General features: G+C 44.5%; 1 protein-coding gene across 1 annotated transcript in view; it reads right to left on the reverse strand.

The window, feature by feature from the left end:
• Nucleotides 1-14,812, reverse strand: part of NTAQ1 (N-terminal glutamine amidase 1) — an 18,335-nt gene extending 3,523 nt beyond the window's left edge. The window contains exons 1-5 of the mRNA XM_069599938.1: nucleotides 14,357-14,812; nucleotides 9,209-9,308; nucleotides 8,395-8,445; nucleotides 4,121-4,269; nucleotides 3,004-3,128 (exon numbers count right to left, since the gene is read on the reverse strand). Coding sequence (XP_069456039.1) covers nucleotides 3,004-3,128; nucleotides 4,121-4,269; nucleotides 8,395-8,445; nucleotides 9,209-9,308; nucleotides 14,357-14,445 — 514 coding nt within the window. The 5' untranslated portion in view covers nucleotides 14,446-14,812. The remainder of the gene's footprint in view (nucleotides 1-3,003; nucleotides 3,129-4,120; nucleotides 4,270-8,394; nucleotides 8,446-9,208; nucleotides 9,309-14,356) is intronic.
• Nucleotides 14,813-22,802: the final 7,990 nt, after the last annotated feature.

A 22,802-nucleotide genomic window follows, 5' to 3' on the forward strand; every position in this document is an offset into this window, starting at 1 on the left:
ATGGCTGAAAATGGGAAATAAAGAGAAAAAAATCTTAAAAAGGAGCCAGGAAAGGGGGGAAAGATACACTACATTTTGAGAAACAAATATAAGAACAGTTTCCTTGATCAGAAACTAAGCAAGCAGAAAACAAGAGACACCTTTAAAAAACTGAAAGAAAAAACATGTAAAACTAGCATATATTATCTAATAAATATATCTTTTCAAAAATGAAGACACTTGGGATACAGAACACTAGAAACAGAGTCTTACAACAAAAAAGCTAGATCATCACCAAAACCAGGACTTCTGTTGATGTGATCAGACAGCCAGGGATGAATAATGACCAAGTAATCCAAAATAAAGGAAAGACAGGCGCCTCCCAGGAAAGAAGGAGTAAAAGTTCTTGCTTACCTGAGGTAGATGTACTTACTTGACTTACTCCATGTAAGTCAGCTAAAATCTTTACCAAATGGCTAAAGGAAACCTCAAGTTCTGAAATACAGTGGTATTCATTTTCTAGGACTTTTTAATGCAATTAAATAAAAAATGATTATTATCTGCAGGCATTCAACACCTACCAGCGTTTAAAAATAAAATTAAAAAATTTTTAAAGATCAATATATAACAAATCAGCATTTGCCGGTATCTCCCTAAGAGGCACTGTAACATTTCTATTTACATATAACACTGGTCCTCCAGCTAGGTTCAGATTAGCCAGTGTCACAATAACACACCATATGAGAACAGGAAAATGAAAGGACAGAGAGGCAGCAAAGGGCTTAGAAAGAGAAAGGGACAGTCATGGCGTACCCTATAGTTCAGTCCAAGACTTGGGAAAGGTCCTTAAAAACTGAGCCATTAAAGGCTAGTGCTGAAACTGAGCTTTAGGGCAAGGCTGCAAGACTGTGAATCTTGGTTTCCTTCTTATCGGAGATGGGCAAAAAAAAGGAGAGGGTAGTTTCCTTCATTTAAAATACACTAAACGCTGAATTTAAAAGAGTGGGCCTGCAGACTCATGGCCACCAAAATTATTCAATGTTGGGGCCAAAATATAATGTGCAATGAATGAAATGTGATAAATTTTAAGCCCCTAAGGGCCAATCCCATAACCAAATGCAGTAAGGCTGCTATGAAAGTTACCTAAAACAGGCTTTAATTGCAAGTTTGATGTCTTCTTGAACCTCTTCTTCTTTTTTAACTTTTTTTTTTTAATAAAGCAATATTAATTAGCTAAAAGTAATCCTCCCTTATCCTAACTTCAAACACATTCCTTTGATAAATGGGGCTTCCCTGGTGGCTCAGCTGGTGAAGAATCCACCTGCATGCAGACCTGGGTTCGATCCCTAGGTCAGGAAGATCCCCTGGAGAAGGGAACGGCTACCCAATCCAATATTCTGGCCTGGAGAATTCCACGGACTGTATAGTCCATTGGGTTGCAAAGAGTCAGACATGACTGAGCTAAAAGTAATTCCCCCTTATCCTAGCTTTAAACACATTCCTTTGATAAATGGGGCTTCCCTGGTAGCTCAGCTGGTAAAGAATCCACCTGCAGTGTAGGAGAACCCAGTTCCATTCCTGGGTCAGTTCAACTGATAAATAGAGGGCTTGAATTAATGGACTGACCACACAAGAGAACATGGCCACATGGTTAAATTACTACATGAGAAACCAGTATGTTTACCCCACACTTCAGAGCAGATTCCTTTGAGTTCTAACCTCAAGTTCAGGAGGCCCCCAGTGAGCTAGTTACACGGGGACAAAAAAGAGACATCCCCTCCCCTGCTCTTGAGCTCAGGGAGGTAACAGACCTGCCACCCACCAGCTGTGCCTGGGGGCCAGGCAGAGGGCTGGACCTTCATGGACTCGTGTTCATGTCTGCCAAGTGAAGAGGAGATGAACGTGAGATAGGAGGGGGCTGGCACAAAACAGCACCTCCTGGGAAGCAGTCACCAAAACCCAAAGGAACAAGTCAAAGAGGACGGGGGCTGACACGGTTTACTGAAGGCTTACTGAAGGCTCAGCTCCTGTGGCAGTGCTCCTATGTGGAAGAGACACGGGGAGCCACAGAGGCACTGTCCAGACCACACCCAGTAGGGTGTGTGAGATGAAAACAAGACCCACGAAGCCCTCTCTTGACCTAAGCTAGCCCAGTTCTGATGCTGAGCCTGGGAACCAGGTTGGTGGACCCGAAGCAATGCCAATATGAACTTTAAAAATCATGAGAGCTTTCCACAGAGAGCTGCAAAATCAGAGATGGAATCTTCCTTCAGTGTTCACTTCCTTCAAATATACCAAATACACTTTTTTACTTTCTTCCCTGCTGAACTCTGAACTCTAATGTTCTGTTTTTCTGGCCTCCTTTACAGCCTGCAGAGCATCTTGACTCAGACAGCATCATCCTCATCAGAGGATGGTTTTTACCAATTAATGGCAACCTTGTGAATTACTTCCCACCATAAATTCACCCAGGTGAATGCTAGACAACAGTAATATGATGAAGAACCCTTGATCTACTTAAGTCTCAAGAAATTATTAACTGGACTGATGCCTAAAAGCACATAAATGAGATGAGTGGGACAATAAAACTAGCTAGCTCTCACTGCCTTTCTAACGCAGATTTTATTACAGAGATTTCACAGGTCTCAAAGAGGCACCAGGGGATTCCCTTCACCATAACATAAAACCCCACCACGGGGAGGCTCTACAAGTCCCACGGTAAAGTGGCACAAACACACAGTTCTCCCCAAGTCTGGTGGACCAGAGACAGGGACAGCCGATATTCTGGCAACCGGCTTGTGGTTTGGCTCCCTGAAGCCTTTCCTCTCCCAGGAAACCTTCCAATCCTGCTCTCTGAGCCTCCATTTCTGAGTCTGATAAATACACACAACTACACTCCCTCTCACCTCCTAACCACTCTGGGAGTCTTACCCAAACGACAGTGCACTTCCTGTCCTTGGTTAAGGGAACTCCCTCATCAGCACACTGATGGGAAACCCCTCTGAGAGGGCGTCCCTGGCTCACCTCCAGTCTCGATGCAGGGATACGACGGGGGAGGCTCTCTCCAGTTCCCACTGGAGTCTTTCATGTGAGATCGGTCAGAAGCAAAGTTCTTCAGATATGAGTCTGCACGGATCACTCTAAATTTCCTGCACGTAAACCAACATTCCTTTATGTAACAGTTGACACTCTACCTCAATTCTTACAGAGACTCATTTTCTATGACATGCACAAAACTAGGCACACATTTTTGTACTATTAGTGACAGGCAGATAGTTTAGGCGCTAAGTCGTGTCTGACTCTTGCGACCCCGTGGGCTGTAGCCCAGCAGGTTCCTCTGTCCATGGAATTCTCCAGGCAAGAATGCTGGAGTCAGTTGCCATTTCCTTCTACACTATTAGTGATACACAAACAGATATGTGGCTTTAACACCTGTTAAAGATACCATGAGAAATGATCAGCTGACATTCCAAACTACAAAGGCGTGGAAATCTATCCAGTTGCCTTTCCTTTCTCAATGAATATATCAAGGGCCAAGGGCATAATTTTCAGGTGTTGGTATCATGAAAGTGTTAGTCACTCAGTCGTGCTGGACACTTTGTGACCCCATCGACTGTAGCCCGCCAGGCTCCTCTGTCCATGGGATTCCCCAGATAAGAATACTGGAGTGGGTCGCCACTGCCTTCTCCAGGGGATCGTCCTGACCTGGGGGTTGAACCTGGGTCTCCTGCACTGTGGGAAGATTCTTCACCATCTAAGTACCAGGGAAGCCTATCATACTCCTCTCAATTTTGGCGTCATGTGGCATCCAGCTCCCCCACCCCACCCCACCCCACCATCCACACACCCAAAAATAAGAGTATGAAAGACATTCCAAAACTGACTTGAAGAAAATGTTTTGGATCTCATCACACAAAGTTTTAAAGACTGCCAGCCTTTCATACGATGGACAACCTTCAAAACTGCAAAATATTTTGAATCTGCTGTGTAGTACATGACTCTCAAATATCAACTCAATGGTAAAGCCAAGACAAGCAACCTTTGTAAAACCAACACAGAAACAAGCACGCAAACAAAGTAACTGTATATCATCAAAGTCTAACTTCAGACGAGTAGGTAAACCCACCCTGAGTTTCCTCACCTTCTGAACTGTGGATGGATGTCCTCATCAGACTTAAAGGCATCTTCCACGTATGTGTCAAAGGGGCAGGGGAACGGCAGGACAGTGTCAAGGTCATAAATGAAGCTCTGTCCTCCGCTTGAAACATGAAGCAAGACAACGTGGTAATCCTAGACGTAAAAGTTGCTGAAGTTAACCAGGTTACCTTATGATGGAGTATTCCAAGGTTATAGTTATAATGCCTATCTACCAGCAAAAACATACAAGGCTAATACAGCCCTCCTTAAAATAACAAAGCAAACAGAAAACCCTGAAAACAGACCAGATGTCCAGTGACAGGGAACAATTACATAAACAGTGGAAATGTTCATGTATATTAACTGTATACCTTTAACCCAGCAATTTTACTATTAGGAATTCATCTTAGAGAAACACTGCCATATGCAGGTAAAGGTATATATTCCAAGAAAATCTCTGCAGTGCTGTTTTTAACTGTGAAGATTCAGAAACAATCAGAAGTCCACCAAGAGGGGAAAGGCTAACAAACCACAAGGCAGCCATAAGATGGGGTACTGTGCAGTTGCTAAAAAGACTTAGGTTAACTTTTGTGGAAATTGGATTAACTCCGTGTTACACAGTTGGATGGAAAAAGCAAATTGCAGATTATGTATTATACGTTATTTTTTAAATTGATGTGTATATAAAGACAGATGTCTGTGTTCAGAAGTACACATGCATGCATATGAGTACAGAGAAAAAGTCTATAAGGATATCCTCCAAACCATTAACAAAGCAGAACGGCCTGAGGTCAGCCTGGAGAGGGAAAGAAGGACTTTAAAATGTTGTTGGGACTTCTCTGGTGGCCCAGTGACTAAGACTCTGAGCTTCCAATGCAGAGGGCCTGGGTTCAATCCCTGGTCAGGGACTGGATCCCACATACCACAACTGAGAGTTCTCATGTTGCAATGAAGATGAAAGATCCCTCATGCTGCAACTAAGACCCAGCCCAGCTAAAGAAATAAATTTTTTTAATGTTGTTGCTACTGATTTTCAATCAGCCATGCCCTTATCCGTAGCCATTAAGGAAAAAGGACACCAAAAGCTTCTCCCGCACAGCTGGGTCCCAGCATGCATGTGAATTCTCACTCTCACCCCCAGACACAGGGTACTGCTCAAGCCAGCTAAGAGCTAGAATGGATGTCAGGAAAATTTATCAATGGACACGAGGGCAGTCTGATGCTCAGAATGCCTCGGAAGAAAAACGCTCACAGAGAAAACAGCATTGTGAGATTAAAATGTCCAATCACATTAGTACAATGTTAGGAATACCATACGTTTCTAGTACTTCAGAGCTTACAAAGCACTTTCTCAAATGATGTTTCATTTGACCCTGTGAGGTAGGGGAAGACAATTAACTGAGACTGGAGACACTGCGCCATCAGAGCCCAAAGTGCTATCTTTGGCTCCAATTCTATCTTAGGAAAGCAGAATCAGCGTCAGAAATGAACGCTTCTCTCCTGTCCTCCCCTTAATGCATCCAGCCCTCTCCTATAACAGTCCGAGACTTTGGCCCCCTGGGCCTCTTCACGTTATTCCACTCCACCTGTGCTGCGTCTCCACCGCTCTCCCCCAGTTCATCACTGCAGCTCCAGCTCAAATGCTTTCCCCACCCAGGAGTCCATCTTCGATCTTCTCCCATCCCTGCCAGCAGCAGTCTCTGCCATATCCCAAATCGGGTTCTCTCCTGACATCTACTTCATGTTATGTTTTTTTTAATACATACTCCCAATTACTTGTGGGAAACTGTGCTATTAAAATACAGATACAGAGATGAGAAAGATAGGTCCAAATATTCAAGAAGTTCCTGGAGAAGCGAGTGGGAAACCCAAGTTAGTGGTGGCAGAAGAGTGAGAGAATGAGGGAAGACAGGAGGCGGGAGAGCCTGCGGGTTAGGGCATATGAGGCGGGATCACCCAGTTCAACTTCAGCCACGCCACCACCGGCCTCTGTTTCCTCTTCTGTATAATGGGGATAACTGTAGTGTTTGAAAGTGAAAGTTGTTCAGTCGTTGTGTCCAACTCTTTGGGACTCCATGGACTGTAGCCCGCCAGGCTCTTCTGTCCATAGGGATTCTCCAGGCCAGAATACTGGAGTGGGTAGCCATTCCCTTTTCCAGGGGATCTTTCCAACCCAGGGATCAAACTGGGGTCTCCTGCATTGCAGGTGGATTCTTTACCAGCTGAGCCACAAGGGAAGCCCAACTGTAGCAGTTTACCTCATAGTATTACTCACACTGTTACTGAGAGAATTAATGAGATTATTATGTAAATACTCAGCCTTCTTAAAAACCAACCAAAGTGGCGAGGGGGGCCCCCACAAGGGGGATGGCAACCCAACTAATAAGGGGAGTTTCACTGAGGAAAGGCTGCATCTTGCCTAAAGAGGAGAGCATTCCAGAAAGAGGAATGCTTGTGGAATGGCATAAACAGAGACTTCCTGGGCAGTCCAGTCCTTAGGACTCTGCTCTTCTACTGCAGGGATCACAGGTTTGATCCCTGGTTGGGGAACTAAGATCCTGCAGGTTGCACGGCACAGCCAAAAAAATTTAAAAAAAAAAAAAAAACAAAAGAAAAGGCATAAACAAGGAATATCCTTCTGGCTAGCTCAGGTCTATGTTCCTACATAGCAAATGGCCAGTGAACTCAAGGGAAAGCAGGCCACCTCCATGAGGAGAGGCAGAGATGGGGACCAAGGAGATAGACTCGAGAAGTAGCTTCCCTCTCTGAGCCAGGTGAAGAGAGCTTGTCCAAAGGCCTGGGAAAGACACCGCAGGCTAGAGGCAGGAGCGCCCACTTAGAAAGTGACCTCTTCCTCGGGGGTTGGTCTCCACCGACTGAGGGAGGCTCACCCACCGCCTACAACAGAACAGCAACGATGCACAGATCAACTGTATTCCACACAGGAAGTCTGTGGGGAGACTCCCTGAAACAGGATTTTCCACCGGGAGCTGCCATGAGCTGCTGTGTAAAGAGGGCACAACCACAGATCCTTTCCCTGAAGACCGGCAGCTGAGCACTTCAGCAATGGGCATGATGCTAGGGCAGATGGACAGTCCACAGCTGCGGTTCTATCGCTCTGTTAACAAAAATCGCTAACACTTTTAGAGCACTGGTGCAGATACAAGGGTGATGCTTCAAAAATGCATCATCTCCCTGAGGCCCCCGGTGACCAGAGGAGGATACCCAGGAAAGACGGTAACTAAGCCGTCCAGCTCACACAGCCCAGCAGAAGGGGGACTTGGGCTTAACCCCAAAGTGCCTCACTCAGCCTGCGCTCCCAACCCAACGCTGCTGGATTTGGGCTTCAGAGCAGCAAGTCTCCCGCTGGTGAAGGAAGCTAGAGTGTGAGCTCCATGAGGCCAAGCGTTTTAGTCTATTCTGTGCCTCGTATATAACAGGCATTCAATACATATATGTTATATAAATGAATGAAGCCAATTCAAATGATGTCTTATCCTAAATATGCATTGGAAACTTGATGTTTGTTACATTATCATGAATGGAGTTTTTCTTTTATCTCCATGTTTCTTAGCACAAACAATTCCATTCTTCGGGGCAGCAGGTTAAGGTGACATATGGATGTGTGCTGGAAAGGCCCCCATCTGCCACCTATCAGCCAGGTAACCCTGAGGTAGTCACTTTGCCTTTCTGGGCTTGTTTCTTCACCTGAAAAATGAAGGGGTTGGAATAGATCTGTGTTTTTGAAATGCCAGTCATGCTAAGAATTTTGCTAAGAACACAAATTCCTGAACCTTTAGATCAACTAGATTAGAAACCTTTTTTTTTTTTTGCCACATCAGGCAACAAGCAGGATCTTAATTCCTCAACCAGGGATTGAACCTAGGCTCTTGGCAGTGAAAGCCCTGAGTCCTAAACACTGGAATTCCCACAAACCTGTATTTTTCACACAGTCTCTGGATAACTCTACTGTGCAGATGGACCAGATGCTGCTGAAGTTCCTTCCAGTGCTAAACAGACAAGCGTCTAGACAACAATTGTATCTGCTACATCAGCCATTTAAAATCACTTCTATAATAATTTCAAAATTAAAAGAAAACATGCCTGTCAGTGCTTCTGCCTTAGACCAAATAACATCTGTCATCCAAAGGTCAAATTATTAATAACTATCATAGTCTTTCTCTACTGCCCCATCATTTCTGCTTTACCAAAACACAAAGACCGCTCCTGGATTACAAGTACTGCTGTATCAGAGCCTGTCTGTGCTGACCATCTTACCCAGATGACAGGTCCATCTCCGGGTCTTGCCTGCTGCTTCCAGATAGGTATCTACAAATACAATACACTTCCTGAGTCAAACTTTACAGAGCAAACACCACTCAATTCTTTCAGGCAATACACACATGGAAAATAAAATATTTCAAAACAACAAACAAGTCAGGTGGAAGATGAACAGATAAGAAATTCAAATCTTTCCAAGGGTCCTTAATAATGAAGGAGCAATAATTCATTGTTAAGATGTTCTCTGGAGAGTAGAAAGAGACCCAAACTAGGGATCGGAAGTCCTGGCAGGTTCACCTCTTGCTCTCCCACTTAATTATTCATGCGGCCTTCCCAAGTCTCTATTTCCTCATCTACAAAATGGAAACAGCTGTCTGAACCCTGATTACTTCACAAGGTATCCATTGGGATCAAACAACATGATGTTCACAAAAGTGCTTTACAAAATACGAAGAGCTTACTTTTTTTTTTTAATACTTTATAGAAGTTTACTGTAGTTCCATAAAACACAGGAATGAAACTTTTCCTTCAAACCTAAGCATATATGCTTCTAGTCTAAGCATTTTAAAAATCTCTCACTTCATACCTAAAGAAAGTATAAACATACCATCACATATTTATTTCCCTACCTGCAAGTTAGGAACTAAACTCTTAACTACATCCTCATAGGGAAAAAATTTCATTCAAAAACAAACTTTGAACTGTTGCTGTATTTTATAAAGCACATTTTAGAACAAGCTAAACCCATCCTCTATTTAGCTTCGAATGTCATCCTGAATTTGTGTTCTTTCTGCATCACTCCCCAACTTACCATCTTCCTCTCATTAGATATGAAGACAGCATAACACTCTTCTAAAGGATACTGGTCGTGGTTTTTGATGTATTCGCAGAGCTTCCAAATATTTTCTTCACTGGAATAAAATAATTGTTTAAGCAATATAATTAAGCAAGAACATTCAGTTCTTGAGTGAACACTCAGTTCACTCAAATTTGAACAAAAGACCAATTATTACATAAAAAAAAAAAGTTGGTAGAGACCTTAAACACCACCTCCTCCAAAAACTGGCTAACAATTGTACCTCCTCTGAAACATCCCCAGCAACAGCTGTTACCAACCTGAACTGTGCACGGACCCCTCTGCGGACACAAAGCTCACTACCTCTGTCAGCAGTGTTAACATGAGACATTCTAACTGCTCAAATGCTCCATCGATATTCTAAAAGTTCTGAGTCCAGGGACTTGAATTCCAGTTTAGCCACTTACAAGGTAATAAGTTTTGGACACCTGACCTCTCTTGAGTGTCTGCTTTTCTCCTCTGTAAAGTGGGCATAATCATATCATCGATACTCAATAAATCCTAACATTGGTTGGCTGCTCCCCTTTGGAAATGGCAGGATGGGTATTGTGTAGGAGGGCTCCTGATTGGAAAAGATCAGGACGGTTATGGGATATGTCCAGGAATTATTCTGGAGGGAGCCTCTGGTGAATGCTATTCCCCAAGACCCTCTAGTATGAAGGAGGTCCTGACTTTTAGAAAGCTCTTCCTCATGCTAAACTGAAATCCATCTTTCTTATACTGCTGCCCTAGATGAATCTCTCTTTTATGTGAGAGGCCTTCAGCTATGATGCAGCAATGGTAAGAACCACCGAAGTAAAGCAACGCCCAGTGCCTCAAACCAAGCCACACTGGCAGTCACACTCCAGCATGGGCAAGCCCCAGCACTCCTGGCAGCATTCACAGCCCAAGCTTTGGGTTCCTGTCTTCTTCTAATGGGGCACACAGCACCTTTGCTCAAAACGAGCTACGCCAATATTCCGCTCACACAAGTGACTCAAATTTGTCAAAACCTGAATCCCAGCCACCTACACCATGCAACCTGGAAACGGCACTGAGGACAGGCACAATTCTGTGGAGAGACACACGCTTCACTCAGCCTTGCCCTTGTCCACCTATCTCAACACTTCATGCAACCAGACTTAAAGTACCGAAGTTAACTGTTTATATTTTTCTCCCATGATTTTGTTTTCCCCTAGAATATCTAAGAAGTCTTATGGGGGGAAAAATGGTGGCAGAGATACCAACAGGAGAATGCTAATAATTCTATGGGATGTGCAGCACAGAGTAATAATATGCGAACTGTTTCAATATGACATATAACATGCAGTAGCTAAAATTTTTTTAACCTGGACGTTCTCAGAGAGTTTTGAGAAGACATTTGTCTTTCCAATCTAGAGACATTCAGGAGCATTGACTATCAACAACAGCCTTTGATATACAAATCACTGTGCTAAGAGCTTGGAGTTCAGAACAATAAATCAGAGTTGCAGACGATGAGAGGAGCCATACACATCCATAAATAATTGAGTACCGCTGCTGCTGCTGTTGCTGAAGACCATAAAAGATGCATAGAGCAAGTACAGAGGAGGGAGTCATTCACTTTGAGGGATACAGGATGATGGAGGAACTAGGTCAGCAGGTTCTCCTTGTGTGTTTCCCTTTCCCCTCTCAAGAATGGAGAGTTAACCCCAAAAGTTCTCGAATCCATATGTACCATGAGTACTACTGGTTGGCTAAATACCCATGTAGCTTGGACATACTTCGCTTATTACTTTTCAAATATGAGTGAATATTACACAGAGAAAAAAATTAAACCTAAGAGTTACTGAATTTGCAGTCCCTTTTAATCAACAATTTTGTCTTCAAGAGTACAACTAATATGAAGGAGGATTCATGAAATTTTTCATGCTAATTAAAAAAAAAAGAGGGCCTCATCCTTGGAAATGCTGGGAGTCATCACTGGAATAGAAAGTGCCACAGATTAGGTGTGAGTCCTGCAACTCATTTAATTGGTTTAAAAAAATGGGGGGGGGGGCGGTGATAACAATAATGCCCCAGGCTGTCAGCTGAGTATCTGGGTAGCAGAGATGCTAACAAAGCAGTACTGGGACTGGGATTCTGCAGGGGTGACTGGTGATGAGCTGATAGAGAGGCATGCAGATGGGGAGGATCCCTGGGACACAAGCGCTTAACAATTATTGGAAAAATCCGAAATGATTACAACAGAATCAAAAACGCTTTGCAGGAGACTTCCCTGGTAGTCCAATGGCTAAGACTCTGTGCTTCCAAAGTAAGGGGCCTGGGTTTCAGCCCTGGCCAGGGAACTAAATCACACATGCCGCAACTAAAGATCCCGCATGCTGCAACCAAGACCTGGTGCAGCCAAATAAATAATTAAAAAATGCTTTGCAAACTGCACAAAACACAAATATTGGCTACCACTATTATCATTAAGCTTAAAAGCTAAGTGACATCTGACAGAAGCTAACAGAAGTCAAGAGGAGGCATTTATTCCAAGTTCGAAGAATCCGCAGGAGCAAACATAGAAAGGTGCACCAGCCTGATGCGTTCGGACAGGATAGAGCACTTGTTCTCCATCAGAGGTAATTTTGCCCCCTAAGGAACATTTGGCAATAGCTGGTGACATTTGGGATTCTGACAGATTGGGGGAGGATGGGCATCTAAAGGGTAGAGCCTGCCCTACAAAGAACAGATGCCCAAACAAAGAATCTCCATGCTCAAAATGTCAACAGAGGCAAGGCTGAGAAACCCTTGGGCAGAGCAGAGAAGCCAGGTTCACGAAGAGGTCGCAGGAACAGATGGTGACCAGATCTTTAGAGTGCTTGCTATACACAGGAGATAGACTTTATTGTCTAGGCCTGAGCTCCTGAAATTGGATCAATGGGCCAGACTCAGACTTCTCTACTGTGCAGCTCACACATCCAGGCTCTCTGGGGTTGGACTCTAAGATCTGCATATTCTATAAGCTCCAGGTGGTTCTCTGGTACATTCAAATTTAGACTGGCTTTGAGCAGTATGAAGCCAGCCGAAAATTAAAGGCTTAATGGGCTATGGGAAAGCTAGGCAGAGATGCCTGTTAGGAAGGACCAGAACAGGCCCCACCGGCCAGACCCAAGGAGGGACAGACCTATGTTTGAAGAGACCAGGAGGAGATGATCAACTGAACAGATATTCATCTCCTATTATTCTTCCACTGAATCACTGCCCTCCTATTATGTCGGCCTCTCTGTCATTCCTCAAATATTCATGCCTGCTTCCTTCTAAGAGTTCTGTACCTGCAGTCCCCCTGCCTGGAGGGATCTCCTGCCAACATCCACAAAGCTCCTGCCCTCTTTCTTCAGCTCTCTGTTCAAATGTCATTTTTTTCTGTTCAAATGTCATTTTATCAACATCTTTAAGTATCCTAATAATATGGTGAGTCACCATCTCTTATCTTGTTCTATTTTTCTCACAGAACTTAACACACCCAAGTGTGGTTAAACTTGCTTTTGTCTGCTTTTCCCCAACAAAAATGTAAGAACTATGAAATCTTATCAGGGAATATGTCTACGTTGTTCACTGCAGTATCCCTAGTGTCTAGGATTCTGCTTCACATCCTCCATAAATATTTACTGAATAAATGAATAAAACAATGAATGGATCTCAGAGACAAGAACTAAGAGGACTGAGGTGAGAGGAGGGGCAGAAATGAAGTGTAGAAGTACCTACCCCAGAGGTTCCAAGTTCAGCACCACCACTTGCCAGATAAAGTCAAAGTCACTCAGTCCTGTCCGACTCTTTACGACCCTACCGTCCATGGGATTCTTCAGGCCAGAATACTGGAGTGGGTAGCCTCTCTCTTCTCCAGGGGATCTTCCCAACTCAGGGATCGAACCCAGGTCTCCTGCATTACAGGTGGATTCTTTGCCACCTGAGCCACAAGGAAAGCCCTTGCTAGATGTGTGACCTTGGGCAAACTAAAGGCCTCCCTGTGGCTTAGTATTTTCATTAATAAAGGAAATGAGAAAAAGGATAATAATAGAACTATCTCCTAAGCCTGAAAGTACTTGGCACTGAGCCTGACATTCAGTCAGAGCTGAACAAACTCTAGCTCTTCCTAGCACTGATTTGGTGACCAGCTGAAGGAGGAAAGGCAGTTTCAGAGGACCCTGATGTTTCTTGTGCAGGACTGGAAGTCTCCATTCAAGCAAAGGAATGGTAGGCGTGGCAGTGATAAGGCCGAAGATTAAGAGTTGTGATTCCACCACAGAAGTGGCCTAGGAAAGGGGCAGTGTGCGGACTCTGTGTTCCCAATCTGCATTCCTTCACTCACAAGCTATGTTGTTGTTGACTCACTAAGTCGCTGACTACAGCCAGGCCTCCCTGTCCTTCACAAGTTATGCGGCCGTAGGCAAATTTCTTGCAACCTTCTGTGCTTCGACGTGCTCACCCTTAAAACGGGAGTTTTAACAGTACCTTCCTCCTAATGTAAATGTGGGGAGAAATGAATTCGTTTACTGAAACGTCTGGGAACAATGCTCGGCATATACTGAGTACCACGTGTAAACGTAATCACTATTATAATAAAGACGTGGTGGTCTTTAAGCTCCTAGTTCCTGGTACAACGGAGCCTGAGTTGGAATCTTGGCTGCCTTTAATGAGTGACCTTGGAAATGTTTTTTGCAAAATCTCTGTGTTTTCATTCTCTTCCAAAATTAAAATGACCTTCACATCAGTGCGAAACCACTTTGGGCTTTAATTTAGTACAATAATTTTCAAAGGCTCTCTACCCTCCACCCTCCGCCTCCAACTCCCCTTTCAGGCGCCCCCAAGCACTGAGATCCCCTGAGAAAGGTCCAGGAGAAAAAGGCCAGGCAGAAGTAAACCACCTGACCCTTCCTGGCGGATACTATCCCCCTCCCCCAACACCCTCCGAATGCCCACACTCCACTCAAGACTCTAGGGCTGCCATTCCGGCTCCCTTCGCCCCTCAAACCGGAAAACCCTCCAGCCAGGCCCAGAGCGCCCCCGGGGAGGGGCTGAGAAGAGGCGGAGCCCGGCTGCGTCTCCACCGCCGAGTGGGCTGGGGAGACGCCGGGGGCTACCCCCGCGCCCCCTCACCAGTAGCAGCTGTTGTAGACACAGGCGTCCCGCGGGGGGCTGGCCGGCTGGTAGTGGGCGGCTGCGGCGACCGGGGCGTCCCCTTCCATGGCTGGCCTGGGTACCGGCCAGAAGCGTACGGTCAGGACCGGCCCCACCGGCGGGCTTCGGAGGAGGAGCCGGAGCACCACACGCAGCGCTGGTTCGCTGGGCGGACAGGGAGGAGCCCGAGGCTGCGGGTGGCGCCCCCGGGTGATGGGGCTTGAGGCAGGGTGGGCGGAGCCCGACCGGCGGAAAGCGCAGATCCCGCGCAGAAGCTCGAGATGCCGGTGGCAGGTTCCTGGAGGGTGGAGCTGGGAATGAAGAGAGTTGTCAGTGGCTTGACTCGGGCGGCCCTGGATTGGCTGGGCAGGTTCTGGTGGACGGGGCGTGGGCGGGGCGAGCGATGCAAAGTCCCGGCGCGGAAAGAGGTGGGCGGAGCTCGAGGCTCTCGGTAGCAGTGCCGTTGAGGGTGGAGTCAGAGACAGGGGCGGATCCTGGGTGGGTGAGCGGCGTGAGTCCATAGTGGGCGGAGCCAGGGACGTGGAGGATCTTGTGGTTCCCTGTTTGCGAAACCCCTCCAGGTGGGTGGGGTCGGGGGCCAGGGGCGGGGCCACGAGGCACGTGGTCCTAGAGCAGCAGTGTGCCAAGAGTGCTGGAGGCTTGGGAACAGCGTGGTTTCGATCAGCGTGGGAAAAAAAAGAGGTCACCGGCTGGCCTCTTGAGAGGGAAGTCAAGGGAGGGCTTGGAGTTGGTAAACGGTGCTTCGTGAGTCTCGGAGGAGTCTGACACCTTCTAACCCCTTGCCAGCTGCTGCCAATGAGATTGGGAAGACTCCACGTGTGCAAGTGAAATAAGAGGATCTTTTGTGTGAAAAAGGTTTATTTTTGAGAGGGGCGATGGGACGCGGGGAGCGAAGAGGATGATGGAATGATGGAGGGAGGTTCATTCCAAATATACTGACTGAAAAAGGTATATTGATTCTTTCATACAGTAAGTAAGAACAGTTTTGAAAGCCCTTTTAGTATTAATCATGTATTTATTTGCCAGCAGTCTGGAAGGAAAGACACCAGATTGTTAAGTGTTTATCACTGGTGAATGAATGGCCTGGAGGACTTTCACTTTAGGTTTGTATCCTGTAGCTGATCGGGTATTTTCCATTCTGAAAACCGAAATTGTTAGATTGGATTATAGACCATATACATATATATATATATAGACACAGTCTGATTCTCCCAGTCTCATGAGTTCTAAAGCCCAAAAGTCCTCAAGACTTTTAATATCAGTCGTGTCAGTTATCGATGTATTACCTCTCAGGTCCAAATACATACTTCAACATAGACTCTATAATAAATAATGGAATTCCTTAAAGCATTTATCCTTTAAAATGAGCGGTGTTAAACCTTCTCTGTTAAGTGCACTGAAAGAAGAAGCTTCCTGTGGTTTCTGGGAACCAACCAGGGTCAGGAGTGTGGTCTCAAAAACATCCTATAGGGTCTACAACAGCCACAGCCCCAAAATTGGTCCTTCTGTGACCTTACAGCTCTAGCCTTGCAATAACCTTTATGCAGCCCTCTTGACACAGAAACTAGAGCCCTGCGAGGGCTGCAGGCAACCACCTAGCAAGCCTTTCAGGGGGGCAGGGTGACACATTGAGCAGTCCTTCTGCTTCCATCTCTCCAATCCCCCAGCGTCTTAAAGGTCTTCTGTCCCTGCTGGTTCCCAGATTCCCATGGCTCCCCTCAAGGCTGGTTAGTGATCATGTTCCTCCATCCTCTTCTCTGTTGTTTGCCCAGCTACCCTGGACTGCTTCCAACCTGCTAAATGAGCAAATGTCTCTGCTATCTGGTAGCCAACCATCCTTTCTCCAACGTGATCCAGACCCCTCTCAAATTTGTCTTTGAGGATGCTCCCTCAGCCCGATACCATAGTTTTCCTTTTATCTCACATTTCACTTTTATCTTAGTTAATTCTTGACAGTCACAATCCTCTTTAACCTACCATGTGGTTTCTTCTGATTGGACCTAGACTGCTGCAGGATTCTGAAGCCAAACTAGTAGGTTCCATTACTTACTAGTTGTATGACCTTGGGCAAAGTTACTGTACCTCTCCGTGGCTCAGTGTCTTCATCTAAAATGAAGTTAATGACAATAACACCTACCTCAGAGGGTTGTTATGAGGATTGATTGAATTTATGTATATAAAGTAGAATGAACATGTACTGACACATAATGATGTGCTTAGTCGCTCAGTCGTGTCCCACTTTTTGCAATCCCATGAAGTGCAGCCCACCAGGCTTTTCCCGTCCATGGGGATTCTCCAGGCAAGAATACTGGAGTGGGTTGCCATGCCCTCCTCCAGGGATCTTCCCAACCCAGGGATCGAACCCAGGTCTCCCGTGTTGCAGGCTGATTCTTTACCGTCTGAGCCACCAGGGAAGCCCAACACATAATGATAAATGGTAGCAGTCATTTGTGGTATAGTTTCACTCCATTATCTCCAGTATATCCTAATTTCCATCACTGAGTGTCTTATTACTCAGATAAACCTTTGCAGAAGATACATGTTCAGTTCAGTTCAGTTCAGTTGCTCAGCTGTGTCCAACTCCTTGTGACCCATGAACCGCAGCACTCCAGGCCTCCTTGTCCATCACCAACTCCTAGAGTCTACCCAAACCCATGTCCACTGACTCGGTGATGCCATCCAACCATCTCATCCTCTGTCATCCCCTTCTTCTCCTGCCCTCAATCTTTCCCAGCATCAGGGTCTTTTCCAATGAGTCAACCCTTCGCATCAGGTGGCCAAAGTATTGGAGTTTCAGCTTTAGCATCAATCCTTCCAATGAACACCCAGGACTGATCTCCTTCAGGATGGACTGGTTGGATCTCCTTGCAGTCCAAGGGACTCTCAAGAGTCTTCGCCAACACCACAGTTCAAAAGCATCAATTCTTCGACGCTCAATTTTCTTCACAGTCCAAATCTCAAATCCATACGTGACCACAGGAAAAACCATAGCCTTGACTAGACAGACCTTTGTTGGCAAAGTAATGTCTCTGCTTTTGAATATGCTATCTAGGTTGGTCATAACTTTCCTTCCAAGGAGTAAGTGTCTTTTAATTTCATGGATGCAATCACAATCTGCAGTGATTTTGGAGCACCCCAAAAATAAAGTCTGACACTGTTTCCACTGTTTCCCCATCTATTTCCCATGAAGTGATGGGACCATATGCCATGATCTTCATTTTCTGAATGTTGAACTTTAAGCCAACTTTTTCACTCTCCACTTTCACTTTCATCAAGAGGCTTTTTAGTTCCTCTTCACTTTCTGCCATAAGGGTGGTGTCATCTGCATATCTGAAGTTATTGATATTTCTCCCGGCAATCTTGATTCCAGCTTGTGCTTCTTCCAGCCCAGTTTTTCTCATGATGTGCTCTGCATATAAGTTAAATAAGCAGGGTGACAGTATACAGCCTTGACGTACCCCTTTTCCTATTTGGAACCAGTCTGTTGTTCCATGTCCAGTTCTAACTGTTGCTTCCTGACCTGCATACAGGTTTCTCAGGAGGTAGGTCAGGTGGTCTGGTATTCCCATCTCTTTCAGAATTTTCCACAGTTTATTGTGATCCACACAGTCAAAGACTTTGGCATAGTCAATAAAGCAGAAGTAGACGTTTTTCTGGAACTCTCTTGCTTTTTTGATGATCCAGCAGATGTTGGCAATTTGATCTCTGGTTCCTCTGCCTTTTCTAAAACCAGCTTGAACATCTGGAAATTCACGGTTCCCGTATTGCTGAAGCCTATCTAACATGCGCTCTCTCACTTTCCTTATTTTCAGCTTTTCCCAAAGAAAGTTCATTGCTGCCTTCCAATTCTGCACAGCTTTTTTTTTTTTTTCTGTTTTGCCACATTTTAGTCATATGTCTTTAATACTATTATCATGTGAAGTAACTTGACCTGTCTCAGCCTCTGCCATGAGCAGCACCATGACATGGTCTTATCTTGAGACCTTACAAAATAATAGCTCCAGAGTCAGACAGACCAACTCAAATCCTTTCTCGGCTAACTGTCCTGTACGACCTTGGACAATTCACCAGTCTTCCTGTGTGTCAATTTTTTTTGTAAAATGAGAGTAATACAAGTAGGTGTCTACCTAACAAAGCTGTCATGAGCATTAAGTACACTAATCTGTGCAAAAAGCATAGTGCCTGGCACAACAGAGAAGTCCCCCATGTAGTAAACAACTACCAGGTTTTGCAACTATGATTATCATTATTATACTTCTTTGTGAACAAAGTGTAAGCACTGTGAATGGGATAAATCCCTATAGAATTAACGGCTGTTTTGCTAAGATACAAGTGAGGTTACTGTCACAAACCCAAAAATGTGGTTTAGGGGAGATACAAATGCATTTCTTATATTACACCCTGGATGTTTACATTCCAGAGCTGATAGACTGTCTCCACAGTGTCTGTACCCAGGCGCCTGAGATCTGGATGGAAGGCCATATCTAGAATGTTGCCCTGCTTGCACACAGTTGAAAAAAATTGCTTCAGTCGTGCTTGACTCTTAGCGACCCTATAGATTGTAGGGGGTTCTCTGTTCAGGGGGTTCTCCAGGCAAGAATACTGGAGTGGGTTGCCATGCCCGCCTCCAGGGGATCTTCCTAACCCAAGGATCAAACCCACATCACCTTTGTCTCCTGCATTGCAGGCAGATTCTTTACAGCTGAGCCTAGTTGGAGAATGCTCACCACCAACTCTGCTGCAATTGCATTCTGGCCAGCAAAATCAGGAAAAAGGAGTAACAGAAGGTTTAAGAACAAAAATCCACAAAATGGTACATATCACTTCTGCTCACATTCCACTGTCTAAAAGATAATCACAAGGTCACATACACATGCAAGGGAGATTAGGAAATGTAGGGTTGATTCTGGGCAGCACAGGTAATAACAGTATCTCAAGCAAAAGGAAGGATGGATACTGAGAGTGTCAGAAGTCTCTGCTATAACGTGCTTTCTTTAAGCTACTAAACCTTTTCTTAAAAACAGGAATTAATCTTTAAATTGGAAAAAAAAATAGATCATGTTTTTAAAACACACACAATTTCATGGTAAAGTCTATTAAAAAGAGTATGGTTTCAGAGGAGTTAGGAAGTACATAGACCAGATTCTGACCTGCAAACCCTAGTGATGTGGATGTGGAAGAAAAGAAAGATGCACTCAGACAAGGCAATACCCAATAAAATCAGGATGTTAAAGGGCAGGGGTTTGGAGGAGGAACTCATAAAAAAGGAAAATACAAAAGAGGGCCACAGACGTGAAAGGGGAGATTCAGGAATGCAGTCAGATTTAAGAACAAAAGGGGCTTTTATTTTTTGTTAGGGGAGGAGGTATGTTAATGCTCAGTATTAAGAGCTAGAAGAAAAAGAAAGAGAATCTCATTGCTTGAGACCAAATGATATGATGTGATCAGACAACTGAAAAATAAACAGAAATACCCAGTGTCTATTTTGCTAGCATTTTCTCTATCAAAAAAAAAAAAAAGAATCCTCAAGCTGTAAAGAATAAAGAAAATAGCTGTAAGAGGAAATTAAAGCCAAGATAACTGTTAATCAGCTCTACCACAATACAAAATAAAAAGTCTGAAAAAAAATTAAAAATAATAAAGCTAAGATAGGTGCAGTGGTAGAAATCACCAAGTTGCCTTAAAGGGGTCAAAAAATCTTTAGACTCAGATGAGTTACATTCCAGCATACTTAATGTGCTTTAGTTTATGACCCCAAAGCCTTTCTTATGGATCTTTGAGAAAGTATGTTGGAAAAGATGACATAAGACTAAATATGAATAGTTGCTGTCTTCAGTTTCATAAAAGGAAAAAATATATATATGTATTCCAGACACTACACCCTGATGAACTTGATGTCTATTCCCAGGATGATTTGTGACCATGAAAAAAACAATGGTTATTATTTAGAGGACTCTACTGATCTGCCAAACCCACTTCATGCCAAATGGACCTCATTTCATGTTGTTGGAAGAATTAATTGATCATTAGAAGAGTATTATAGCACAAACAGAATATAATTTGATTCCAGCACAGCAGCTGTCCTCATTGTATTAGTCATGACTCAGTCAGTTAAAAGTCAAGGCAGGGAGGCTGTTTATTAGTCTGTTGAACAGGAAGGACACCAAAGTGGCTCTCACAGTTGAAAGATGAGCTGCAGAAACCAGGCTGTCAAGGGACCAGAAGTGGCACTCACTTCCCCCAGGCCTTCTTGCTCCCCATCTCTGCTCAGTGCTTGGCTTCATCATGAGGTGACCTCACTTCTTGCTATAGGAGGATGACCACTGCTGCTGCTTCTGCTGCTGCTAAGTCGCTTCAGTGGTGTCTGACTCTGTGCAACCCCACAGATGGCCTCCTACCTGCGTCCCTGCGATTCTCCAGGCAAGAACACTGGAGTGGGTTGCCATTTCCTTCTCCAATCAGCCCCCTATTCATATTTTCCAAGCTTGGCAACCCTAGCAGAAAGAGAAAACTTCTTTTTCCTTATGGCAATCACACAGAGTGACTTGTATGTTTATTTTTCACATTTCTGTACCGCATGAATTTTTCACATGGGATACTTTCTAATAAACTTTTTAATACTTTTCTAAAAAATCAAAGTTATCAACATCAATAAAAAAAGCTACATGGACAGACTTGTTTACTTAGCTCTTCCCCTTGTTGAGTCGCTCAGTCATGTCTGACTCTGACCCCATGGACTGTGACCCACCAGGCACCTCTGTCCGTTGGATTCTCCGGGCAAGAATACTGGAGTGGGTTGCCATTTCCTTCTTCAGGGGATCTTCCCGACCCAGGAACTGAACCCGCATTTCTGCATCGGCAGGCAGATTCTTTATCACTGAGCCACCTGTGCAGCCCCAACTTTCCCCCTACTGTTGTATATTTATTTTTTTCAGATCTTACTCTTACAAATAAAGCTGCAGTCAACATCTTTGCACGTAAACCTTCGTCCTCGCCTCTGATTATTTATGTTTGGAAGGAGTCCTAGAAGTAGAATGCCTGGACTAACAGCTTTAAATATTTTCCAGGTCCCTTAATATACGTGGCTATGTTACTTTTAAGAAACAAGCCTCTAAAAAAAAAGAAAGAAACAAGCCTCTACCTCAATATCACATTGAGTATGTTTATGTTTATTAAAAAAATAAAAATATAGGCAAAAAATGGCATTCCTATTGTCATTTATTTTGCATTTATCTGATTACAACTTTCCCAGGTGGGATAATTTTAACATAAAGCAATAAATGCTAAGGCAGCCATGTGCTATGTGAACTCTGGGTGGGGGTGTAGCACCTCATCATTGAGGGTGGGGAGCTGGGCTGGGTTGGAATGCCATACTATTATTATTACCAATCTTACTTAGAATGGGGTGGGAAAGAGGCAATAGTACCAGGACCCATGCTCATGCCTCAGGGCTGTGTACCACACCTTTCATGGGCAAATTGAGAAACAAGTATGTTCAGGGGAGGCTGATAAAGACAGAATGTCTGAAAACCACATCCTAGAATCATGACGTGTCTTTCTGGCTCACTTCCACATCCTCTCTCCTGGCCCTCCCTCCTCCACATCTGATAGGGGTGTCTGTCTCATGCTGTGCCCCTTACAGGAAACCACTGGTGAAAGTCCCTTTTCTGACCTGAAGCCTCTATACGAGAGTTCTTTTTTAAAAAACAATTTTGGCCATGCCACAAGGCATGTGAGATTTTAGTCCCCCGACCAGGGATTGAACCTGTACCCCTGGCATTGGAAGCACAAGATCTTAACCACTGGACTACCAGGAAAGTCCCCAGAAACCATCTCTGGCTGACTTAAACAGGAAATCAAATTTACTAGAAGAATGGGGAGGAAAGTGGGGTGGGCTTGGAGAAGCACAGCCAGTTCAAATTGATAAAATGCTCCAAGGATCCAAGAATGGTGGTGATGAAGAATCTCTGTCCCTGCATCTTTGGGTCACTTCTTCAAGATGTGATGAATGTCTCAGGTAGGAGCGGCTTAGTAATGGAGATGAGGTAACATGCCTGAGCCCTGGAGGCCAAGTCAACAGGGAAATGAAGTATCCATCCCTGTGGGATCCCCATCGAAGGTGGTGGGCCCTGCCTTGCCCAAACCCACCCAAAGAGAAAATCTCTCATGTAGGAGAAATGTTTAAATTTGGAGTAGCTGAAAAATGGACAATGTCAACTGCGACCCACCCCCACCTCCACGTGATTAACGATTTTCTCCTCTTTTGTGGGAAATCACTGAAATTAGCTATCAAATTTAAGTAAGGTCAGATTTATAACATTGAGAGAAATCCCTCTTCAAACTGATGTTTACTTTCTGTTACTAAAGAACAGAAAGGGTCCCACCTATGACCTCATCTCAAATG

This window comes from Ovis canadensis, chromosome 9, assembly GCF_042477335.2.
Source record: "Ovis canadensis isolate MfBH-ARS-UI-01 breed Bighorn chromosome 9, ARS-UI_OviCan_v2, whole genome shotgun sequence".
Classification (NCBI taxonomy): Eukaryota; Metazoa; Chordata; class Mammalia; order Artiodactyla; family Bovidae; genus Ovis; species Ovis canadensis.